The 23,697-nt window shown below is 45.0% G+C and overlaps 2 protein-coding genes across 9 annotated transcripts in view; both read right to left on the bottom strand.

Moving 5' to 3' along the window:
* Positions 1 to 23: 23 nt before the first annotated feature.
* Positions 24 to 3,759, bottom strand: LOC106748590 (myotubularin-related protein 2). Of its 5 annotated transcripts, XM_014627271.1 has the most exons (10): positions 3,657 to 3,759; positions 2,953 to 3,165; positions 2,775 to 2,882; positions 2,050 to 2,502; positions 1,490 to 1,937; positions 1,230 to 1,405; positions 1,049 to 1,156; positions 784 to 968; positions 516 to 720; positions 24 to 436 (listed from the first exon to the last, which is right to left on the bottom strand). In XM_014627271.1, the coding sequence occupies exons 2-10, from the start codon at positions 3,076 to 3,078 to the stop codon at positions 284 to 286; spliced, it is 1,962 nt and encodes a 653-aa protein (XP_014482757.1). In that variant the 5' UTR covers positions 3,079 to 3,165; positions 3,657 to 3,759; the 3' UTR covers positions 24 to 283. The 5 variants fall into 5 exon arrangements, with proteins under 5 accessions (XP_014482757.1, XP_014482755.1, XP_014482759.1 ...); XM_014627269.1 differs by having other exon boundaries at positions 516 to 968; XM_014627273.1 differs by lacking the exon at positions 2,775 to 2,882.
* A 1,852-nt stretch (positions 3,760 to 5,611) lies between these two features.
* LOC106748588 overlaps positions 5,612 to 23,697 on the bottom strand; it is a 37,058-nt gene continuing 18,972 nt past the window's right edge. For 2 of the 4 annotated variants that reach the window (XM_014627266.1, XM_014627264.1), the window contains 3 exons: positions 9,207 to 9,381; positions 8,196 to 8,253; positions 5,612 to 7,320 (listed from right to left, as the gene is read on the bottom strand). In XM_014627266.1, coding sequence (XP_014482752.1) covers positions 6,607 to 7,320; positions 8,196 to 8,253; positions 9,207 to 9,381 — 947 coding nt within the window. In that variant the 3' untranslated portion in view covers positions 5,612 to 6,606. Of the gene's footprint in view, positions 7,321 to 8,195; positions 8,254 to 9,206; positions 9,382 to 9,465; positions 9,607 to 19,876; positions 22,535 to 23,697 lie in introns of those variants that run through there. The other 2 variants (XM_014627265.1, XM_014627267.1) reach the window with 2 other exon arrangements.

Here is a 23,697-nt window from a genome sequence, read left to right as displayed (position 1 = left end):
ATAGCTCGTAAGAGATAAGCGTATCGATATTATAATCGGTATATAGTCACGTGGAAAGAGAACCATTATACATATATACCGGTTGCGATTAATTAACTGAACTACAAAGGCGCTCTCGCTTTTGAATATCAATGTCTGCCTTTATCGAGTGGGCCATATTGTATATAAGCATCCAAACGGAGTTCAGTCAATCAAACATCTTGTACTGGCTCGAAGGAGTGGGTCAAGTTTACAGCTCATTTACAAAACTACAAATCGTCAGACGGTCGGGGTTCCTGCTGCGCTATGAGTGGACCGGGGAATGTATCCTCGGCGGCGCCGGCGAGGTCAGAGATCGATTCGCCCGCGAGGCCTGTTCGCGTCGACCTTCCTCCAACTGTTTCTCGAGTTGCTCTTTCAAGACTAGAAGCTCCCTTGTTCTCTGATAGACGGGGTCCTTGAGACAGACAAACGTGCGCGAGCGTGTTTTCAAGAGAATGAAATTCGTCAGGGTGAGTTTAGACAGCTCTGTGTACCTGCTGCCGCATGCTGGGATTCCATCTGCAGTAGAGAGTCTTCCACGGCTTGATGTAACGCATACTGGCGATCGGCATCAGAACAAGTTGATAGTTGGGACCGGACCGATACAGAGGATTCAGGTAAAGAGGTAGCTGGCTGTTGGTATACGACCAAAGGGAGACCGTTCTCTGTTTCACTTGCTCTTGCATCCTCTCGCGTTCACTGTAAACGATAATCCTGATGATTCGTGTATCTTGAGGGACAGAGTAAGTCAAATGCGCGTACCTGCTGAATAAAAACGTGCCGAATCTGCAAGAGTAGAGATGATCGAGAATGGTGATTAGAAAGTGTTCGTTGAACTCGAAAGCGTTGGGGAATTGTCGGGTAATCTGCCAGACACAGTCGATAAATTGTAAGAACACCGGAGATCGGTCCGCATCGCTGTGATGCTCATCTCCGTGGCCTATCCTCTGTAAAATAACGTAGGTTGGAAAGTATATTTCACATGATATGTGATCGCACGACTCGAAGTACTTGTACAAAGATGTACCTGTTGAAACTTGTGTCCGAAACTGAGCCACTCTTTCTCTATTAGAACTTCGAAACCCTTGACCGTTCTATAGTACGGGTCTAGCATTAACATTGCGAGGGCTGTGAGCTAAACGGGACGATAGTAACATAACAATAAATGCAAATTTCGGAATATTGAGATCGTTTGAAACTATCACTACCTGCGCCGTTCGGTCCCAGCCATCGGAACAATGAACTAGGACAGAAGTCTTGTGATTCTCCACTTTGTCTACGATTCTCACAGCTCCAGCGAGAACACATTTGATATGCTTAAGCCACATTGTCGATTCTATTCCCGACAACCATCGAGCCTCGTCGATTGTAGGGAAACATAATTCTAAAAAGGAAAAGTCGGATGCCAGTGAGAAAGTACAATGAATTTTGTAGCAGCAAAGCGGGGTATTGTATCTCCGTACAATACCTTTTAATTTCCTAAGACTCTCCCTCATGACGTGAATGTTGTGAATGTCGAGGAAAACCAGCTCCGCGTTCTGATAAGCGTCCTCGCTCTCGTATCCGCCACCTTTCGCTTTGTTCGCTATCGCATTCGGCATCGGCCGGGCATCCATGATGAACAGCTTGTGACTCTGCGCGTTTGCGTCCATTATGAGCTGGACGTACCTTTCGTCTTCGCGACTTCGCTTACCCCCAACGCCCACAAGCGGCTGAGCGCAGCGAGTGATCGTCGCTTGACTCTCCGGATGGATCCAGGAGAGGACCGGAAGTCTACCTCTACTCCTAAATCCCGCGGACGCTTGAAGATCCTCATCAGTTGCTGCGGCGGGTACCGCCCAGACTGCCGGATAACTGTCGCACAGTGAATAGGTATCGTTGATTTTCGATATTTTCCACATGTCATTATTTACACCCTGAAATGCGACGGAAAACCATACATCTTTCGAACATATTTACGTGCTCGTAAAGCGCACTTTCCAAATCGCCCGTCACGTTCCCTCCTTTTTCTTTTTATCTATTACATACCATTCTTTTCAGCTCCGCTATAGGCTCGTAAACGTTCCAGCCATTTTCCGAAAAAGTCTCCGAGTATTCGAAAGCGAACAAAGGTAACTTGTGTGATAGCGGAAAAGAATACTGTTGCAGCTTCTCGAAAACGTCCCGTCTGGAATGATTCTCCTGCTTGTGAGCAAATCTGAGATTCCTCATGTCTTTACAAAACACTTCGATCCCGTAAGAGTTCTCTCCTCTACTGGATGCACCGCCGACCTTTTCGATCCGGCTAACGACACCCAACGGCACTTCAACGACATAAGGCGTTTCTCGATCTATGCTGCGAAAATGGAGCTTGTAATTTGTGACGCTAAGGATTCCTCTGGCGGGTCCCGAGTAGGGACACAAGTAGGTAACTTCGTGCGCGATGCCCTGCACTCGTTCTCCGTTCAAAAGCGGTGGTCCCGTGTCTCCTCCAGACAAATTCTGGTCAAAATAACGGAATAACTGACTAGCTACAAACATCATGCAACGAAAGAGAAGGATATTCTAGCGTAACTTCAACAGAATGGATAGTAGCGACAAATGTGTCGCAAAGTAAAAGTGACAACAACAAAAGATATATTTTTATACACGTCAAACGAAATAACCGCACTTCAACGGAACTGTATTTTGTCGACTACATAAACGAAGAATGCCACAATCGTATATGTAAAAACAAAAACCATGCTACATTCAAGAGTTTGCTGCAAACTCACTTTTACTTGGTTATCTCTTTTAGCCTCCAAAGTAGAGACTATATTATTATCTGTTGAAGTGGAGGTTGAAGAAAAGCTTTTGGAATGCGATGCTTTTTCCCAGCTCTCCTAAAGAAGGGTCCATTTGCAGTTTGATACAGAGAGATAAGATGCAATTCCGATTTACTTAATATCTTACCGATTCTTGGCCTATTTTTGAGTTAAGCGAACTGCTCTTGCTGTCCGAGTTGAGGGAATCCGAACTGGCATTCTTAGAATTATTCTGCTCCACACTAAGAAGTTCTGCGCTGCCCCTTTTTTCCATACTTGTATTAAGAATAATTCCGAGTCCTTCTATTTTTGTTGCAGCGGCATTCTTGTGTTTATCAACATTGACTTGACCTTTCCAGATCTGTAAACAGCCAATTACATTCTGAAATGTATAAACGCAAATCTATGAATAATGACATCAACTATTTGCAAACATCGACATATAACAAATGTCGGCTTAAAGACTCTACTGCTTAAACGTTAAATTAGACCAATTGTTTGTGCATTCTCCAATATATGTGCAACAGTAAATATTGTCTAGACATATTCCAAGTGTCCAGTTTCTTCAACATAACCTCAAGAATGTCACAAAATGCGCACGAGGTTAGGACGATATAAAAATTTTTACAGGCAAATTAAAGACAAAATTATACTTATGCGCGATGCACATACAACCGTCACAATTTCACAAAGCATATTACAATAAAAGAAATCCAAAAGACCGATGCGAGTGGAATTAGGAGCGATTCGTGCCACGCCACGCCCAGAGGTATACGAGATCCTTTATTATTCTCCAAGGAACACAGAAATATTAATCGCATCGATATCCGTGGAACAGAATGGAATACGAACCTCGCTTCGCGCGTATTTGTCCAATATATCCTGTAGCGTTCGCTTCTGTCAGTGAAATTTACGTTTGACAGACGCGGCCATTTTACACAAGACCGTCGGTAGATGACGCTGTCTTCGGTGTCCTTCGACTCCACGTGCACGACGCACCTGTTCCAGGCTGCGTGTCAAGGATAACTTTGTCGAAGATCGTTTCAAGAAATTTGCGAGTAGCTCGCTTGCAAGATGCCACAAAGTGAGCGAAATTCTTTTTTAATATATATAAAAATATAACACTTCAAAAATCACACTGTAGAGATTAAGTTACGGAGCGTAAAAAATGGGATCACAATGGGATACCTGTCAGATATTGTTGCTTATATAAATTGCTTATATAAATTGCTCACGGGAAATAAATATTCCCCTCTCGATTTCGATATAACGGGAAATCACATGTCTGACATACTTACGTTGAAAATGATCGCGGATCGTGTTCTCGTTTCCGGCCGTAAAACGACGATGAGTAGAACATTTCAGAAATTGCGATTCCGAAACGAAACACACCTCAGTATCGCCGCAGTCTCGACGAGACTGAAAATTCGACGTGTGCCAGTCTAAACAACTTTAGTTTTTACACAAATATATCTCACTTTCCGAGTTTGGTACTGGTACTGGAGAGTGTCTCGTAAACAACCGATGTAACCCAATTTAAAAAATGAAGATCAATCTGTATGATCTGTATGCCGTGCGACTCGCGTTTCTCCTCCGTGGAAGTGACTTGCCTGTACCGCTACGTCTCTCAAACGGCTCCGACGAAAGCTTGCTTGGGAATCTCTAAACGCTTGTGTTGCCGGAAAATAAACTTCGATAACGAGAGAATTATTTGCGATGCGCGAATCGCATAATATCGTATAATGAACGCAACTCAAGCGAAAATAACGGTATGTTCAGGCTTCAATGAGAAGTTTCCCATGGACGAGAACGTATGCCTTTGGCGAATAAATGCGATTATGTATCGTACGGGTTCCGGGACACCTAAATCTCATTAAATGTCAAATCGGATTACGTCCAGACTGTGCTCGTTGCTTGTTATTCGCGCCGATGCGGGCGATCGCGTCTCCGAGTGTTAAACGCAACTTGTAAACCGATCGATAGACATTAAGTCCTGCTGATAGTTTAATGTCACCGTAAAGTCTTCGAGTCGCTTGGGGAAAGTGATGTTTCAATGTTAAAACTTAGTCTTTCTCTCTGTTGAGACAAATGAGACGCAGTATTATGTTAGGGCGTTGCCTGTGAATCGCAGTCATACCTGATATACGTGTCAGAATACGTTGTGAGACAAAATGTTCGCCTTGTCGACTATTGAAATATGTTTAAGATGAATTAGACGCTTGTTAGATTGTAAATCGTTCCACAAAAATATTGCAGAAAGTATTCATGATGAGAGCCGATACGACGCAGTTGTTAAACGTCAGCAGACATAAGATTTTAACAAATTAAATTGTCACGCTGCAAATAGACAATTGGAAATCTTTTTCTGCAGTTTTTCAGCACCGATTGCAATTGGATTTAAGAGAAATATTATCACAAAAGTTACCGCTGAGACAGTATCTAAAAATATCTTAATTATGATGAAATTCTCACTGAGAAAGGAAAAGTTTCTAAAGTAGTGTATTTCGTATAGCAAGAAATGCACCCTACGATTCCTGATGTCGTTATAAATATAAAAAAACGTCGATGCTCGATACGGGGGAGCGATAAATTGCAACTGTGCGGCAATTGCAGTAGTTATGAATTTTGCACCGATTTCAACATAGTGTTATTAATTGCACCGTCAGCACCGGCACAACCGCAAAGTTCGTTACGATCACGCGTTGCACGCTCGATTTGCTACTTACTGTTGTGAAAAAAAATCCCCCTCTTCGTTTGTTAAACCTGTAAAAGTGACAATGATCACGAGAGAAAGAGAGAGCGTATAATTAGGGAGAAATTATGAATTTATTTGTAAAAAAAGAGGATCGTGTTCAACAGAACAAAAAGTATAGATCGACAGTTCGAGAGTGATGCAGCGAATTTGATTATGTGTATTCCATAGTATATAGAGCGTAATCGTAACATGAAATATAAAACTCTCATCATCAACTATTATATATCGTTAACTTTTAAACATGGTCAACATATAAATATACAGTCATCACATTAAGTTAAGTGTATCCATACAATACGTACAGCGAATCTATACACGGCGTACGATCAAGAATCTTAATTTCGATCTTTCCTTTTTTGTTCATTTCAGACACATACGTATTCTCTTTCATACATACATACATACGTACATATACACTCCCCGCACACATCTCTAATACAATTATACAAAACGCTACGGCGGAATCCGCGCTCGCGTCTGTTTCTGTCCTGTCCTTTTCGTCGGTGTAGTGGGTGGAGACGCTACCGATTGGAAAGAAAAAGGGGGGAGGGGGAATTAGAAACGAGCGTAACGCATCGAGTCGCAAGTTTCCTCGCGGGATGATCATGTAGAACGGAGTACCGTATTTGCGCGGAGAGGACGTACGAGAAATTCTCTCCCCTCTCAATTCTCGCGCGATACCTCAGATTGCATTTTGGCACTTATTACAGTGAAGAATCTCTGTCGCGCGCGCTCATCTCCTCGTTCCTCCTTCGACCACCGGATCAATCTTCGTAGGCCCTTCGTCAGATTTCGCGCACTTCCGTCTTCCTCGATTCTTGTCAAACAAATCGAGGAAAAAACTCCGAAGTGCGCGAGACCTTCTTTAGGAACACTATTCGCGTCGCAGTCATTGCCGCCGAATTGATCTCTTCCTTTTCATCTTTCTTCCTCTCTTCCCATCACCAGGCCCAGGAAGCTCTCCTCGTCTTTCTCTCTCGTGGCTCTTCGACGGGCCGGTGGCTCTCGTAGAGTTCAGTCTTATCTCGCCGATCGCTCCCATCCCGGTCACGTCATTTGCGCGGCGTTAAAACCGCGCCTTCTCGGCGCGGAAAAGGGGTGCTGGGTATTGGCGATCTGGAAGTGCTGAACGTACGGGTTGTTCCTGAGAACGTTGCCGCCGGGCCCGCCGGCCGAGTACTGAGGTGTCACGGTGATTATGCCGGTCTGTTGCAGGTACTGCTCGCGATAGAGCGCCTGCTGCGTCACGTATTCGCCATTCACCGGATTCTGAACGGCATACGGGGAGGAAATTTTCTTGTGTTGTTGGTGTCGTTGCTCGGCCGGGGACTCCTTGCCGTAATCGTCCTGATGGTAACACGAGCCGATGATGGGTGACGCGCATCCCGGCGGCGTCGCCGAATTCTTCACGCTCTGCGTCGGGCTCTGGCTGATGGATTCGAGCACGTGCCGCGGCATATTCGGCGATGGACAATGGCTGTCCTGCAAGCCGTCCATGCGATTCGCATTTCGCACATAGATGGGCGCGCTCTCCGGCCTGCCGCCCACTATGTTCCTCATGCCTTCCCGGTCCGTGGCGCTTAGACTTTGTCTGGAGCTGCTCAACACGGACGTACGGCTCTTCTGATTAGACGGCGAACAGGTGCTGTTCAGATCGGAGACGCTGGACCAGGTGACACTGGCGAGTTCCCAACGCCGAAGCAGGCTGGACACTCGCTCGGCTCTGTTGCTCGTGTCGAGGCTCTCGTCGTAATCTGGCCCCTGAAATTCGACGGAGACAGAAACTTTTAGCTTGCGGATGTTATTTATTTCATCAAGAAGCAGAGCCAAATTTAATTAAAACTTTTAAAACATTTTGCCGCGGGATGAATAATGCAAACTTTTTTCATTATCTCGATACTGTGACTAATTTCCGCGATTGGGATTTCGCGATCGGGCGAAGCCTGCCTATCGCCAGCCCGTATCGAAGAGATACGCGCGTTAATAATTGTAAGGATTACGTTTCAACCTTTAGCGTGCATCTCTCTTTTAATACATCGTAACTTTTTGATCCGAGTTCTTTCGTCCCGCTCGTAGTTTATAGCCAATCGTTTCTCCACGAAAAAGGCTTAGCGAAAAGCTCATCGATCCGGCAGCGCGGCTCATAAAGGCTCTTTGTACAAAAATGACAAAGAAAGAAGTAATCTATACACCGATATCGTGTGATTCTCGAACGAAAATAGATTTAAAAAGCGAAGCGCAATCAATAGTAAGAGATATTGCAATAAAAGGCTCAATCGACAGTCGTCAACGAATCTTCAAGTCTATCTAGCTAGTTGCTGTATATTTATATGATATATTTACAATTATATCAGTTCTAAATTACGCGCGTGACTCTTTTGTTGAACCACGTTATAGAAAATGACATTTCCCGCGTCGATTGTACGACAATACGAACGAGTTTTACGAAAAATACGTTCTCGGATAACAGTGATATCGGAGATAGTTATCTTTAGGCCGTCTACACTCCTGATCAGAAGGTCTATTGTTCTTCGTAAAGCAATCGCACGGGAGACAGAAAATTACGAGCGTTCTTTCGCAAACAGAAGCCGTTTCTTTCCGGATAAAGCTGATTAAGTTGGAGTATCGCAACTTACATTCTCGATTTTCTCGTCGAGCATCTTGAAGAAATCTAGCTGGCTGGTGGATACCTCTCTGAAAAATACAAGATACACAAGAAGGTCAATTACTACATGCAATAAGTTGCTCACGCTTGGAATAATCTCGTTTAGTTAGAGCGAGACCGTAAGCCCGTGCTCAAACTTATCGTTACGGTTGCTCGTAAACTACGACTAACAACCAGTTACGCGCTTGGCAAAAGCCAAACTGCAATAATTAACACGATTATTCGAGCTTTTTGCAGGGAAAACGGAGCAGCAACAAGTAACTTTTGGACGCGCATCGTAGTCTCGATAACTGATGTCGCGATATGACCCCCTCCCCCTTCCTCGAGTTTTGCTACATTTTCGTCGAATTCAAATTAATTCTCGAATGGAGGTAACTTAAATGCAAAATAGGGGATACATATTGAAACGACATTCGTCAAGATTGTTGGAATTCGCATCACGCGTGCACGCTTGCAAAATAAGCTCCCTATGCGCAAGTATATGCAGCAAGTTTCCGGCAAATGTTTACCAGCACAGTTACGGAGAGTGAACGGTTTAATCTTCAAAGTAGCAATTCATCTGAGTTAAATGTAGACGAAGTTCTCTAAATTGCACCACGTCAGTGTAAATACAAAATGCGAATTCTATTAACGGCGCCGTGGAACGCTGAATTCACGAAACTCTAACGTTCTAACGTAACACACAAGATATATACGCGATGGAATTAACAAGAGTGATTCGCAAATATAATAAGTCCGAAATCGCAATCTTCTCGTGCGCATGCGATTCTTTTCTTCGGAGAATGCGAATACCATTTACCAAGCAGGAAGTAATCGAGAAGATAATAAATCCAAAGCATAATTTTTAACGCATTTGTAACGGTTTAACGCGACAGATGGAAGATCAAGGCGGTAGAAAGCCGGTAGAGATCGACGCACATACATCATCGGCAAACGCACAATTCGTGTTAATAGATAGCTTAAACTTGAAAATCGTCCTTACGCCTGTTGCAACAAAGGTCCGCCCCCGGGAGCGTTTGGTTTCTTCCTCGCTTGTCCCTTGGCGTCAACACTGCCATTCTGGTCCTCGTTTCTGTTCACCTCGACACCATTATTGTTCGTCTTGTTGCCCTTGACGTTGCCATTGCCGTTCTTCTGCTCCACGGACGACGCGCTACCTGAAACACGCAAGAAGCACGCGGAACATCAGAGTTAGTAGGTGGAGGAACTGCCGGTTGAGATTATCAGCGGAGATTAAAGACCGTAAATATTTCCCGACTCGGTAACTAAAGGATCCTTCCGTGTCTGACGAGTCCTTCGTCTCATACGCTCGATAATCGTCTTTAGAGCCGACGCCAGCTGCCGACGCACGACTCAGCAATTTCACCCAACGCTTTTATCACGTGTTTGCGAATATGACATAATGCCAGAAAAATTGTGGGTTTTAACGCAACGTACTTTGTCACGCGAGGAGGAATTCCCAAAGAGGTCGCGTATTCCGTTATTAAGATCCCGGTAAACAGCAAACTTATAACCGTTTTTAGAACCGACGTTATTAACGCGCGCTTAATTTATGAACGCGAGTCGGCGAGTATTTCTGCATTTTCCTTATGAACCCCGCCGAACGCGTTAAAGCTTGAAGAGAGAACGAATATATCACAGATTTGGAAATATTTCGACACGAATTCGAATGCAAGTATCGCGAGGAATCCGCTATTCGCGCTTACTTCCCTCTGCATTGTCTTCCGGTATCGGTGCGGTCATGTAAAAAAAGCTTATATACCAGCGGTGAGGGGACAGAGAGGGGAGTAGAGTTCAACCGTGCAATCTCATAAACACGTCTAATCTTATCGACGACAAACGAGCGCAACGTGACACTTCGAAGGACCGCCGCCGGTGTTCATCACGCGTACAAGTAGAATCGCGAGCCGAAATAGACCCTGCCGTTAGCTGCGAGAACGTTTAGGAAGTTAACTAAAAATAAATACCGCGCCGAGACGGTTGAGAGTACGAGACTCGAAATAGAGTTAACGCGCGCGCGAGCAAGGGATAGCCTTAGCGTAAAATTTACGGCGAGATATTGACGCCCAACTAGAATAAACAACGCACGGCACTTGGAACACACGAGATGCGTAATTGCCGCAGCCGAGAATTAAAATTAGCGCGCGCGTCTCGGAGGTAACGAGCGATACGGGATGCATATCTCGATATACGAGAGCTCGATCGCAGCTTCCACCCGCGCAGGTGTCTAATCCGCCGATTCTAATATTTTATTTAAACGAGGAAGAGATACCAGGCGCGAGGCAATTATGGCCGTGGGCCAGGTGTTACGTGAGCCGTGCGAGAGAGCGGCACCTGTGGCACGCTTAGCCATTCGATGAAAAAATACGAGTCAAACAGCAGTCAAGTGCGAATTCGTCGTTTACCGTCGTAATGTTTCGTGTTACGGACGAGCATTTGTACTTTCACGCTCGCGCGAAAGTACCATTTTGTCAATTCAGTGTCGCGAGCTGCTAAAACGACAACCACTGTGCGTAAATCATACGCGTGGTGTGTGTTCATTATCTTTATTCAAATTTGATTTAGGCGCGACGTGTGGTCGCGCGCGATTTATCTCGTAAGATAGATACGGTAATCGAAAATACAGCGTCGTAACCGGCGCTTTCGCTCGCGTGAGCGTCAGACCCTAAATTTTTTTCCTAACAGGACCCGGTCACGTCGCGGCCTTTGCCCGGTCAGGAAATTATCCTGTAATGTATGTGCACGCGCGCGCGCACACACACACACATGCGCTCCCATCTGCAGCGAATCGAATTAGGGCGCGCTTTAACCTGGTGAGTAACGAGGAAAATGCCATCGCGAAGATAATCGGGACGCCCACATCGTCTCCATCGAAACGCAATTAATTCCCGTGGATCAGCCTAATTGGGGACTGCAAGACCGCTCGCGAAAGGCGCATTGTTCCGATTGGCGAACGTTAACTCCTCCATTCGCTCCGTCTCTCTCTCTCTCTCTCTGGATTGGCGAATTTACCGTGGCACAGCGCTACACACGCAACGTCGAATACAGCGTCGATTAATGCTAATTACGTTTCGTAATTAAAATCCGGCGATATCTTTTGATTTGTGTCTCGACATAATTACATTGCTCGGTCACGATTACTCTTAAAGCAACGCTGACGAAATCTCTATGAGATCAAGACGATCAGCCGGAGATAAAGTTTGTGCGTAAAGGCTTCGGACGACATAAATTAACGCGAGATTTAACGCGAGAGCTGTTATCCACCGAGTAACTCTAGAATCCCGGACACTCGATCCGCGATAACGATCTTTTCTACGACGATGACACTCGGAGTGATATACGCTCAGGGCGCGCAAGTAGTCTCATTCATTGGCACACGGAGCCGCAGCGGGAAGGAGAATGAACTCGCATCACAATGAAACACAAATAACTCCGGGACGCACACGACGCGCGAATGACAAGTCGCAGAGCGCGTCACAAAGCATATGTGCACACGCGAGCCAGTAAGTGGATGCACAAAAGTGCACGTGAGAGAGAGAGAGAGAGAGATGCTACCTCGAATTACGCTCGTCCCACACGAGTACTACGCCTTTTTCTCCTCCTCGTCGCGAAAGCTCCGTATATACGGGGTGTGCGCGTTAAGAGGCCGAGTTTTCCTCGGCGAGGAGCCATAAACGCGTGAACGACTTTATGCTTAATTCTTCATTTTTATAATACCGGATATTTTTGGAGACAACTTTCTTGTCTCGTCTCTTTTCTTTTTTTGCGTGAGAAATACAATGCTGACTAAACGCTGTTCTCGCGTCATATCGATACATCGAGGACGTACAATTCCAATGAAATAATTGAGATTAATTGGAAATAAGATTCGGTTAGCTTGTGGAACCTTGTGCTGAGAATTGACTAATATAATTTCAATCGTCTCCGTCATTTATGACTCGAAAGAATTAATATGGTAGCGTTAAAGTGTGGCACTTAAATATCTGTGCGCGAGAGATAGTATGTGATTGCAGGGACACCCCGTATGCACGTATTAAAATGCAATACGACTCACGTAACAGATGTGTGCGTCAAAGTAACGCAACGGCCGCATACTGCACGACGCGAGCGGCGATATTTTTAACGATACTCGGCATGGTTATATTGCATTTCACGTATCAGGTGATAGCGTGGATGATGCACATCTTGCGCCTGTGACACCGGAAGAATCTCGTGAAACATATATTCGCACCGCAGTCGTAAATAAACCGATTCGTATACCGACGAGTGATATCGCACTGCCGATGTGCGAGATATGTGACCCTCCCGAATTTTCAACGGAGGGAAAAGTTCAGTTTAAAAAGTACCGCCGAGCATCGTAGATAATAGAATTTGTTGCGTAATATACAGGATGATCATTAAGAAGTTGATGAAAATAAATATCTATAACTTTCTTCTATCTGTCTGACGAAGGTTAATACGGTACGGTATAATCGTGTACTACAAACTCGTCAGTTTTATTTCAGCCGTTATAGAAAACAGTTTACGAAAAGAAACATGAGGGACCTTGCCATCGAAGAGAAGGTATATCTCATCGAGTGCTCTTATGGAAGAGGAAAGATTTACGCAAATGCATATCGTGGATTCTGTACAAAATATGGATCGAAACAAGTTGCGAGTGAAAACACACTGAAAAGGTTTAGATTTTTATGTAACGGCGCGTGGATATTACTCCTCCATTATGTCGCGTTGTGTTAATTGTCCAAGATGTTCTCGATTTCTCGATAGTTTTGTGTGAGATTATTGATAATTTTGTCACATATCGTACATTACATGTCCAAAGGCACGATTTATCTGGACCCTCGTATGCTGTAATGACAGAAAAAACTATCGAAGACATCGAGAAATATTTTGAAACGAATCCAAATTCTTCCGTTCGGAAAGCTGCTTAAGTTCTTGGACATTAAAACGGGAAAATTTATGAACAATCGTAAAAAATATTATAAAGTTATAATCATATAAAATAAATAAAGTTATACTCAAATAAAATAACCCATCAATTGTTAAACCTAACAGCTATGGAGAAGCGAATGCAATTTTACAACACAGTGATCGAAATGTTTGAAAACGGGGATCTTAACGAAAAGCAAATTATTTTTACAGATGATGCCAATGGGAAGTCTCTCACCCTACTCACCAGATTTAAATCCTTGCGATTTTTTTCTTTTTTCTTTTCCACATGTGACAAAATTGAGGGTACATGAAAGACAATTGTTATGTCCAAATACCGCAAACACTAAATGATTTGAAAATATCTGTTCGAGAATATATTCAGGTCATTTCTCTATCTGTGTTAGAACATGTATTCTATAATTTTCGAAAACGTATTGATTATTGTGCAAATTCAGATATTATCATTTCAAAAACATATATATATATATATATATACACATATCACTAAATCACACCTGTAGCCGATTTTTTGCTCTTTTCTATTATGTTTATTTTTACAAATTTATAAAAATTTTGTTTTGCATTACACGGCAATAAAAATGGCGGGTTTTCTCTGCAAAAAGTGTTTAATTCACTTCATTCTACTCGTTTCCACTCGTTATAAAATAGCAGTTATTTAGTTCCAGCAACTTCCTAATGATCACCCTATAGAACACACTCTTGTACACGCCAATGTTCTTCGTATAAATACAATAATCCCGATAAGAAGAAACTTTGCATTTGTATAAGAGCTTCTAATGAATATGTGCGATTCGTACATTTCACGAGAGATTTTTATACTGTTCCCGAAAAGAGAATAGATTTTATGATGTGTAAGAGAGTATCGTATTATGCCACATTATATGTAGGAAATTTTGGAAAAAAGGTAGAGCACGCGAATGAAAACAAATTGACAATTGCCACGAACGAGCTTGATTTTAATAATATTCCCATTAACGTGGGACTCGTAGAATTAAAACAACGAGCGTGTTCATCCACTTCATTCCCACGAGTTTTTGGTACGATGCGAATTTAATCATGTTACAAATGTCCGCACTTTTTCGAAGAAAAAGTTTTTCTCGAAGAAAAACAGAGCGAGATAATTAAATATCCAGCCGTTATCTCGAGCATTTTGCAAGAATTTGCAAAATATAAAGGAAAACATAAGTTTAACAATGATTAACTTGCGAACATCTAAGGAAAACATTGGCAGTATATCGCCAGTCTCTTCTTGCGATGGATTCGCCAAGTTAATTCTACGTCCAGGTGGGATCCACCTGTTTCTGACGACCGTCCCCGTATCGGCCCAAACATTTTCGAAATAGCGACGCATGTGCTGCGGCAAGAAAACTGTATATTCCGAAACTTTACGAGGTGCGTGCGAAACGTGAGAGACCACATCGAGAGAGTCCACCTCGGGTCCACTGAGTCGATATGGAATCGCGCGATGTGGCAACACACTCGGGGAGGCTACATAGAGGCAGAGGCCGATTACAAACATTCGAGAACGAAAATAAACGAGGAGCCGTACGCGATTTTTCTTCAAGACCGGCCCCGGCGGCACGACTCGCCGGCCTTGGTGGTCCGCCGAGCGTGCTTAATGCACGGCGGAGGTGAGGTTAAATTGAGACGAACGCCCTTTAATTAGAACGCGCTTTCATTTTCCGATTTTATTTACGAGCGACGCGCCAGCAACTGAGACGGATCTCGGCCGAGGGAATGCCTCCGCAACGTCTCTCAGCACCGGGAATCCCGACGTCGCCGAAAGAGCTTCTGGCGATCCGCACGCGCTCGCGTAAATTGCCAATTCAGCGATGGAAATAAGCGTGGCCAAGCCGTTCACGCTATTATCGCCACCGCCGCGGCTTCGTTAACACACCGCGAATATTGAGGGTAATTATTCACGTAACCGGCGTAATCACTGTGCATCGCCGTTGCGTGCGAGAGGCGTCCTTGATGGGCAAAATCGGTCGCTAACTGAGTATTTCTTCGAGTATACAAGGCAACGAAAAAGCACGCTCGAGAAGAAGCAGTACCAGCGAGATTTCCGTCGGATCCCGACATCTCTCTCTCTCTCTCTCTCGTTTTAACTTTTAATTTTAGCGCCAGTCCACACTTTCCTGCCGATTCTCTCGCACCGACTCTTGTCACGAGTTGAGATTCAACCGAGAATAAAACGTCGACTTTTTCATCGCGTCTCAAACAATCACCTTCGGAAGTCAGACGGAAAAGGTACACACATTCTCTCCTTTTCTCTCCCTCTCTTTCTGAAGTTTCACCCTTATAGGCCTAGTAGGGTTTGGTCGATCTTGAACCTGGCATAACGCCGAAGGTCGACGTACATCGGCCGTGATTTGGAAATTCCTTAAACCGCCTACGCTCGATACGTATGCCAATAAGCTCTGTTACCGTGATTTCGCGAAGATTTTCGGAGAATTTCTCGCAAAGTTCTGTCCCTCGAGCATCCGCGGAACAAGAGAGGATTTCTGTGCGCGCCTGAAAAAAGATAGAGACGCGTGAATACGGCGAGGTTCGTTCAACAAGCTCGGTGCGGTAAGTATACAGCCTTACAGAATGGATCGGATTTCATAATACGCTGCCGCATTGTAAGTTTTACAAGCCGGCCGATTACCGCGGGCGATACCGTCGGCTACGACTTATCACCATGCATAGTAAACGGCATGGTGTTTAATACGAGCGAGCGAGAGCACGTCATACGCGTTAAGTGCGCGATAAATGTGTCGAGGATACATTCGCGATAGGGACGAGAAGTTGCACGACGGTGGTCGGCGAGACGAGGGGAAGGAAAGAGGAGAAGGGGGGGGGCTGATAAGAGAGCCGCTTTCGGTCTGCGTAGGACGTGCGCGCAAGACGTCCACAGCAGCGTTTCTCAAATCGTGTCCTGAAATCCCATCTCATCGCGGATTTAACGAGCTAGGCCTCTCTGAAGAGTCGGATATTGATATATCGAGCGACTCGAGCGAGAATCGCCAATTGCTGAGGAAATCGTTCGTCGCAAGTTGTCTGTCGCGCGTACCGTATACAGCCTCGCTGTTCACATTTATTAAATGTCAGTGAACGCGCGCGTTGGCGCGGTAAATGCTTCACATTACAGAAGTATGCACGATCTTCGCGCGCCCTAAACCGCTTAATTAAGGCGACACGTGAGGACGGAGGTGTCGGGCGCGGCGTATACGCGCGACCTCCTGAGAACAGATCGAACGCTCTACACGAGTTGCATGAGAACGTTAAATATGAAACTCGCGCGAAAGGTTGATGAAATGGATTCGCATAGAGTGGTCGCTCATTTGCTCCACCGTCGTGACCTCGAAAACTGCGACTAACGAGCGCCAACTACAGGAAGCCAAACACCTGATTGCACCTGATTTACATACGGATTAGTAAATTTCACATATCTTCGTGAGAATTTTTTTCACGCGCGATTAATGATAAATAACGCATCCGGAGATTAAATAGCCAATTAAAACTTTTCTGAAAATCTGACGAAATAAGATAAAAGAGTAATTTAGAAATGTGTGTTCGTACTCATTGTGCAACGACACGCGCACGCACACGCGTTTTACGATCTAAAAGTTTTACAATCCACTTTTCAAACGATATCGTAACACGCTAAAAATTGCGCGTAAATATCTAGAAATTCACACTGACAAATCAAGAGAACAATCATTATCCCCGCAGTACCGTGCAAATTAGTCAATATTAATTTCCTATTAATGTGATGTTATTATTCGAGCGTTCGAGAGTGAGAAAAATCATTTTTCAGCGCGAACACGACGCTGCAATTTCGCGTTGGATGTTTATCAACGCGTTGAGCCGTAAAATCGTTCGATGACAGCGGAATCATAAATTTCACGCAAACACGGTCGTCGCTAAAGGAAAACGCATTAACGGATCGCGATCCCAATAATTAGTCACAATTGCCCACACCTGAAATTAATTAATCATCGCGCTTAAGCCGCAGATGTCACGATAACGTAACGACGTCGCATAACGTCGAAGAATCGAAAATGTGACGGCTTCCTCGTCGTCGTAAGGGAGCCGTTTTTTTTTTCAGAAAACACGACGATCACTCTTGTGCGGCCACCCAAGATAACGCGAGACGCAGCAGTGCACTGCGTGTTGTGCGTAACGAATCGATGCCGATTACCACATAAATTGCACGTAACAGTTTCGCCGCGTCGGAACAATCGGGATATAATTTTATGCTGGTCTTCGCCGCTAACTATTCCGTTCGGATATCGACGTGAATTGAACGATAAGTGCTAACTGATAAGAGAGGAACAGTGCTCTCATGTCGAGTTAAATAATTACTCGGGAATCGATTGGCTTTTTTTTTTCAAGCATATCGCTTACGTCAGACGCAGCAAGTATTATGATTCTACGACGAGAAACAAAAATCCAGCAAAATATAGAAAAACCAAGTATAACTTTAAATTTGACATGAAAGAGACAGCCGAGTAGACAGAAGTTTATGATTAGATCCAATCGTAAAACAGAATATCGTTCCAAAGGCGCACGAAGGGTTCTATCAAAGAATCATGAATAATTGATACAATATAATTATCGAATTAAGGTTTCTTTACATAGACGGAAGATTGAAGAAGTTTTTGTCGCGAAAAGAGAGAAAATAAGAAGGAATTAATCACGCCGTATCGCGTTAAGTTAGGTTGACGTCGTTCCCATTATGTAAACAGGTTAATATTGCGGCCACCATGAAAGACGTCTCTTGGGGCGTATTCTAAGAGCCGGAGCTCGTCGATGCGTGATTAACGTGCGCGTAACGAGGAAGGCGTAATTAACTTTGACGTAATTTGCTCGCTCTCAACACTGCGAGTGTGTTGTACAGACACCGAGAAGTTAAAGTGACAGTTTCCGCAATAACGTCATACGTCGTATCAAGGGAACACGCCGGTGTAGGGCCATCAATGAGAAAACATAAAATATTCTTCATTAAAAGCCCCATTCATACATATAAGGTATCGCATTACATACGAGTGTAAGATTCGACGAGCCGTTGTGAACTTATATCTCGAGTGAGTACTAAATCATTAAGAACGTCGCAACGCGAAAAATATACTTTTCGCAGATCGACATTACAAAGCGGAAAACGAGGGAAATATCAATTGAGAGCGAAAAGAAAAATGTATTGTGTACAATCGACACGGTAAAGGCTGAACACGCTGTGTACGTGAGTCCCTTGAAAATTTCATGAGTAGCGGCGTCACTCAGAAATGAGATTCGTAAAATTAGCATAGTATAAAAAACAAAAGAGGGCACCTATACATATATAACACGACGAGTGGAGGAAAGAAGGTATATGAAAAAGAATAAAAAGACGGATATATATAATGTTATATCCGCGCTGTGCCGGAACACGGTTGTTCGCAGGAATAACCGTCATAACGCGCCGCGAATAAGCAATCATAAAGCCGCGAGAGAAGCTCGTTTACCTTGTATCGAAGGGCGAAGGGAGTGGGGCGCGGAGAAACCACACGAAGAACGTTGTTGAAAATAATAAGGAGGAAGGAGATCACCGCGGTTCGTGAGCGAGTGTGTCTGTCTCGACATCGAACTCACGGCAGTCCCTGAACTTCCGACCCTGTCTCAACGACGTCGTGAGTTTTTAATATTCGGTAGAATGTCGCGGGGTAATTAGAAACCGCTAATCATAATTTTCACGCGGCGAGATTCCTTCTTGAACACAGGTTGTAAGTAACGAGATTCGATTATTCAATTACGCCTCAGCAACTGCCTGTTTACCAAAGACCTTTACCTTTCGATCGATTATATGTCGACAACCATCGCCGGACCGCGTTGTTTCGAGCAAACCGACTCTGAATTCATCGCAACATATGCCATTAAAATTAATACGAGAGATTTACACAGCGTTTGTACAATTTTCGCGACAATCGCATTGCACATCGAGTTAACACATTCGTTGCAACATGTGTGGTTACTTGAACGAGGAATATTTTACAAGAACTTTACACACGTGGATTTAAAACAATTTATTTGTAATGCGCGCGTACACGACGTCACCGTAGTCCATTAATGTAAATGTAAGGGACGTCGCGTATTAACGCTTCATGTAGAGAAAGTACGTATTAATAATAGCGCCATTTTACGATCCTAATAACGCGGCGAGATAAAAAGTGTCACCGTTGCAAAGATTTACGGAACGGACGTCACGAAATTCCTGTGTATATACAAGGTGCTTAAAAAAATACTCGAGTCAACGGAGGTTCCATCTTTTACCAACGAACATCGCTTCTCGATCGCTCTTCACAAAATTAGCACTGAATCGCCGACTACCCGATACGCGATGTTACAGATTGAAATTTATGGAAAAACGTTCTCTCTGGAATTCCAAGGAAAATTCTTGTTTCCCCCTTCATTTTTTCAAGCATAAAGTCGCTAACAGGGATCTCGTGAGGGATCCCGTCTACAACAGGCGACACCAATCGATCAGTGACTCGCGCTCGTCCGGCTCGTAAGATATCTAGAAACTTATTCGGCTCAAGGCCTGTGTCGACGGCGAACGAGGAAACGATTGAAGCGGCGGTGGAATTCGCGTAACCGCGACCGTGCTGGACCGCGCTATAAATATGAGAGGGATTACACGACGACGGTGTTCCCATCCTGGAGCGACATTATACCTACCTATCCAACGTATATTTCCGTCGAGGTAAAAGCTTCCGTTCCGCTCGCGCCATCGGCCACGTGCATTATTCATGAGGATGTGGGCGGCGCCGCGCGCAATAATTTCATGGGTTCGACCTGCGCCCGATAAGTTCATACGGGGCGCGTCGTACATATGTGCATGTCGAATCACGCAGGACACTTCGGCACTTTTCTTTTCTCGAGCTCGCGCGCGGCACGTTTTTACGGCCGCGAGTTGTTTATTTTCGAAGTACTCGCGAATCCGAAAGTCCAGTGCTTCGACGGATACAATACGTCCGATTTTATATCCGCATCTCGGCGAAATTTATAACGAACCCGAACTTACTTTCGCCACTCTGAAAATAAACGATCATCTAATGTCTGTACGCCCAACGGCGAATTCCGTCAATCTTTATTCTTTAATACCGCTCATTAGATCGAAATTCCCGTTAGCCGTGAGATATCTCTCGAGTGTAATATCGCGTCGGGACGTAATCGATAGCAGACAGCAGCGTATCATCGGTGGGCAACGGCGGCTAAAACAGATTGCACTTGCGACGCAATTCCCCGAGTTCTGTCTTCGCACGAACGATCGGGGGACACCGAAAGAAACGAGAACAAAAAAAAAACAAGAGTCGCCACCAATTTACCCGCTCGAGTTTAATCGACTTAGCAACGATGAATTGATCGCAACCGACACCGGGCGAATCGCGATAATTAAATCGGGGAACTCTCTTGTGTCTCGCGAGCAGCCGCGGAGGGGTTAAAGTTCGAGCGTCAGATCGGCCCGGTCAGCGAGCAGATATCCGCGATCGCACGTCACGAGCCATTAGACTCGCGTCGTTGCACACGTGTTGCGTACGCATCGCGGTCAACGATGCACGTACGCCGGCAGACACGCGCGATTATTCCAATTGCGTCGGGATGCCGACCGGCGAGTGCGATCCAGACGAGGTGATTCAGTCCGCCTCAAAAACGGTTTATTATATTAATAAAACGGCGAACTCTCTCTTTCTCTCTCTTGGTCGGCGGGCGTTCTCGCTACAATCTTTTCTCGCGTGGAAGCGCGCGTCACGCGCTATACCCTAATAATAGCGCGCGCGCGCGCAGCTTGTCGCGACGCTACACGATTACTCAATCGTTCGGTGTGCACTGCACTGCAGCAACGAGTCAAAGTCCTGCTCGAGGAAAACTCTCTCTCTCTCTCTCTCTCTCGCGTGGAGCTCAGTTCTAGACCCGTGCGTGTCGTCGCGTCTAATGTCACGCGAATTTTTATTTAACCGCCAATTTACGAGCCGCGTTGGTCCCTCTTTCGATATCTTTTTCTTTGCTTTTCTTTTTCTCTTACGATGGCACTGGAAGAAGCAAAAATGTTAGAATATTCTCGTATTCAAACGAACTGATCGTGATTAAACCAGCTCTCTCTTGATCCGCTTGTTGTATTAAACAGAAAGCAGCTGATCCAATCGCGTTAATCAAACGTATTTTGGCCGCGATCCATTGGTGGAAGCCGCAGATTGGCACGGAAAATTGCGAGTCTTAATTTGAATGCGATTACGACGTGAAAAATTCGATCATTATCGCACGTACGCGCTCATTAACGATACCTCATCGTCGATATTATTCACAGCATCGAAGCTATTAATATACATTTCGCGCGTTGGTACGTTGGTATTTTCTCGTCGCCGCGCGAAAGCGCCACTTATCGACATTAACATTTCCATCGTTTCATTCAGTCAATCGAACTAACGGCGGTGGGTGGTGTCGCGCGTTTCACGCGGAAATCGAGCCGGGAAGTAACGGCAATTGAGTAACAATATCGCGTACCGCTCATTTATTGCAATTAATATAACCGTTATTTACGGCAAATACGAGAATTGTCATTCGTAAAGCCGCTTGCTTGTTTGCACGCGAGCGCACAATTAGCGAGCTTTTTACACGTCGCGGGCGCGTTCCAATACCGCGAACACCGCGTCGTAATAATGTATCGTCCCGGTATTGGGGAAGCGACGGAAACGGAAACCTCGACAGCCGAGAGAGATGATAGCAGCCGCGATCCAGGTAACGTCGCGGTTGTTACGCCCTTTGCGTCGCGACCAAGTTTCGCCTGCACTCCGAAAGACAATTCGCTCGTCGCGCGAGCGTTCGTCGCACGCACCAAGTCTATTACGCATCCGTAAATTATCGACGTCGCACGTGCGTCGAGCGGGTAAACTACCACGGACTATTAGTATTGTTTGACGCGCGCGCGTTTGACTCCCCTGTGTCGCGCCACACAGTGAGTAATTGATGCCCGGACGATACATCGCGCGCGGTAAATATAGACGAGTCATTCGCTAACAATTAATCGTCGGCTCTTCTTTAGGAGGATGATTCGAAAAGCGCTCGCAATTTTCGTACGCACGGCTTGACGCAACGTTCTGCGCGACATCGTGTGATATCACAATTACGTCGAGTTTACGACAGACATACAACGCTTCGCGTTGAGACACCGTTACGTCTTGAGAAGCAATAATCTCTCCGCTATAACGTGTATAAAATACGTCTTTAAATATAGACTACGTCGATACGTGATAATTCGTCACCGCGACAGTTTATGCAAGATAGTTTCACTCGTCATATCCGAGATCCCATTACGACCTTGCCGACGTTAGAAGACGCAATTCTCGCAACGACGTAAGGAGAAAACGAATGTTACACGCTGTCGCCGAGAATCTCCCCCCCCCTCTCTCTCCCCCTTTTTTTATCTCGACGGATGGCGCTGAAGCGTTAAAAAGGCATCGTCACACGCGCGCCGTCGTTTTCGCACTATATTTATATCGTCGTCTAAAGATAGCCGCGAAATCCGAGTCTTAATGGAACATCGTCCGACTTAATAGGGAACGATCGACGATCGGGCGAATCGCGTATCTGACGAATCGCTTCTCCTGGCCGGCTGACCGACGGTGATACGACCAAACATAGAGTAGAATTTTCTATGCATCGTCAGCGTCCTCGAGAGGCGAAACGTCGCGCGTCTCGTCGACGGCACTGAATCATCCGAGAAATTCTGCGCAGCTCGCGAGGCGATCGCGCAAGTCTCGTGAGATAACGCGATAAATAACATCGACGCGCGGCCGATGGAAATATTCAGCCGGAATCTGGAACGGGGTCGACCAGACCTCTCCGCGTCCCGCCTTTAATTTATGTACACCGTGTGTGTTTGTGTATAGTCCGCGGAAAATTCGTGTGCATTAGGTGCTTCGCTTCCAGAAACGAAGTCGGAGGCTTTCTCAATTTTTCTATCGACCTACGACGACTGATAAGAATCCCGAGTCGAGTGGCGTTATCAACCCGTGTCAGTATCACACGCGACGTTGAAACGATTCTAAATAAAGACTCTGCGCTCTAATAAGGCACATGCGGTTATTTTTACACTTCATACAAATCAATCCGAAACTTGTCGTATATCCATCCTCTCTTTCTCTTTCTCTCCTTGAATCATGCCACGATATCAGTTGATTACGACCAACTACGCCGACCGATCGTTAGAAAAGGCGCTTATCAGAGAAAAAGTTATCACAGAGACACAAGCGGAAGCCAACAGAGACAACGTTGACGAACGAGATCTAACGCAGCCTCTCGCGATAGTAGGAAATATCGATTCGTCAGCAAAAATACAGCTGTCTCTCGATTGATTGATACAGAGATTATCATGTATCGGGAATCAAAACCCAACTCCGATAAGATGTCTTCACATTGTCGGTCGACCGACCTCTTTTTGGAGCTAATATTATGACGACGTAAGTGTCAAGTATCAAGCATTTACATCGCAAATAACG

This window comes from Dinoponera quadriceps, unplaced genomic scaffold (assembly GCF_001313825.1).
Source record: "Dinoponera quadriceps isolate SergipeBrazil2010 unplaced genomic scaffold, ASM131382v1 scaffold2791, whole genome shotgun sequence".
NCBI classification, from domain to species: Eukaryota; Metazoa; Arthropoda; class Insecta; order Hymenoptera; family Formicidae; genus Dinoponera; species Dinoponera quadriceps.
This window is presented reverse-complemented; position numbering and strand designations above follow the sequence as displayed.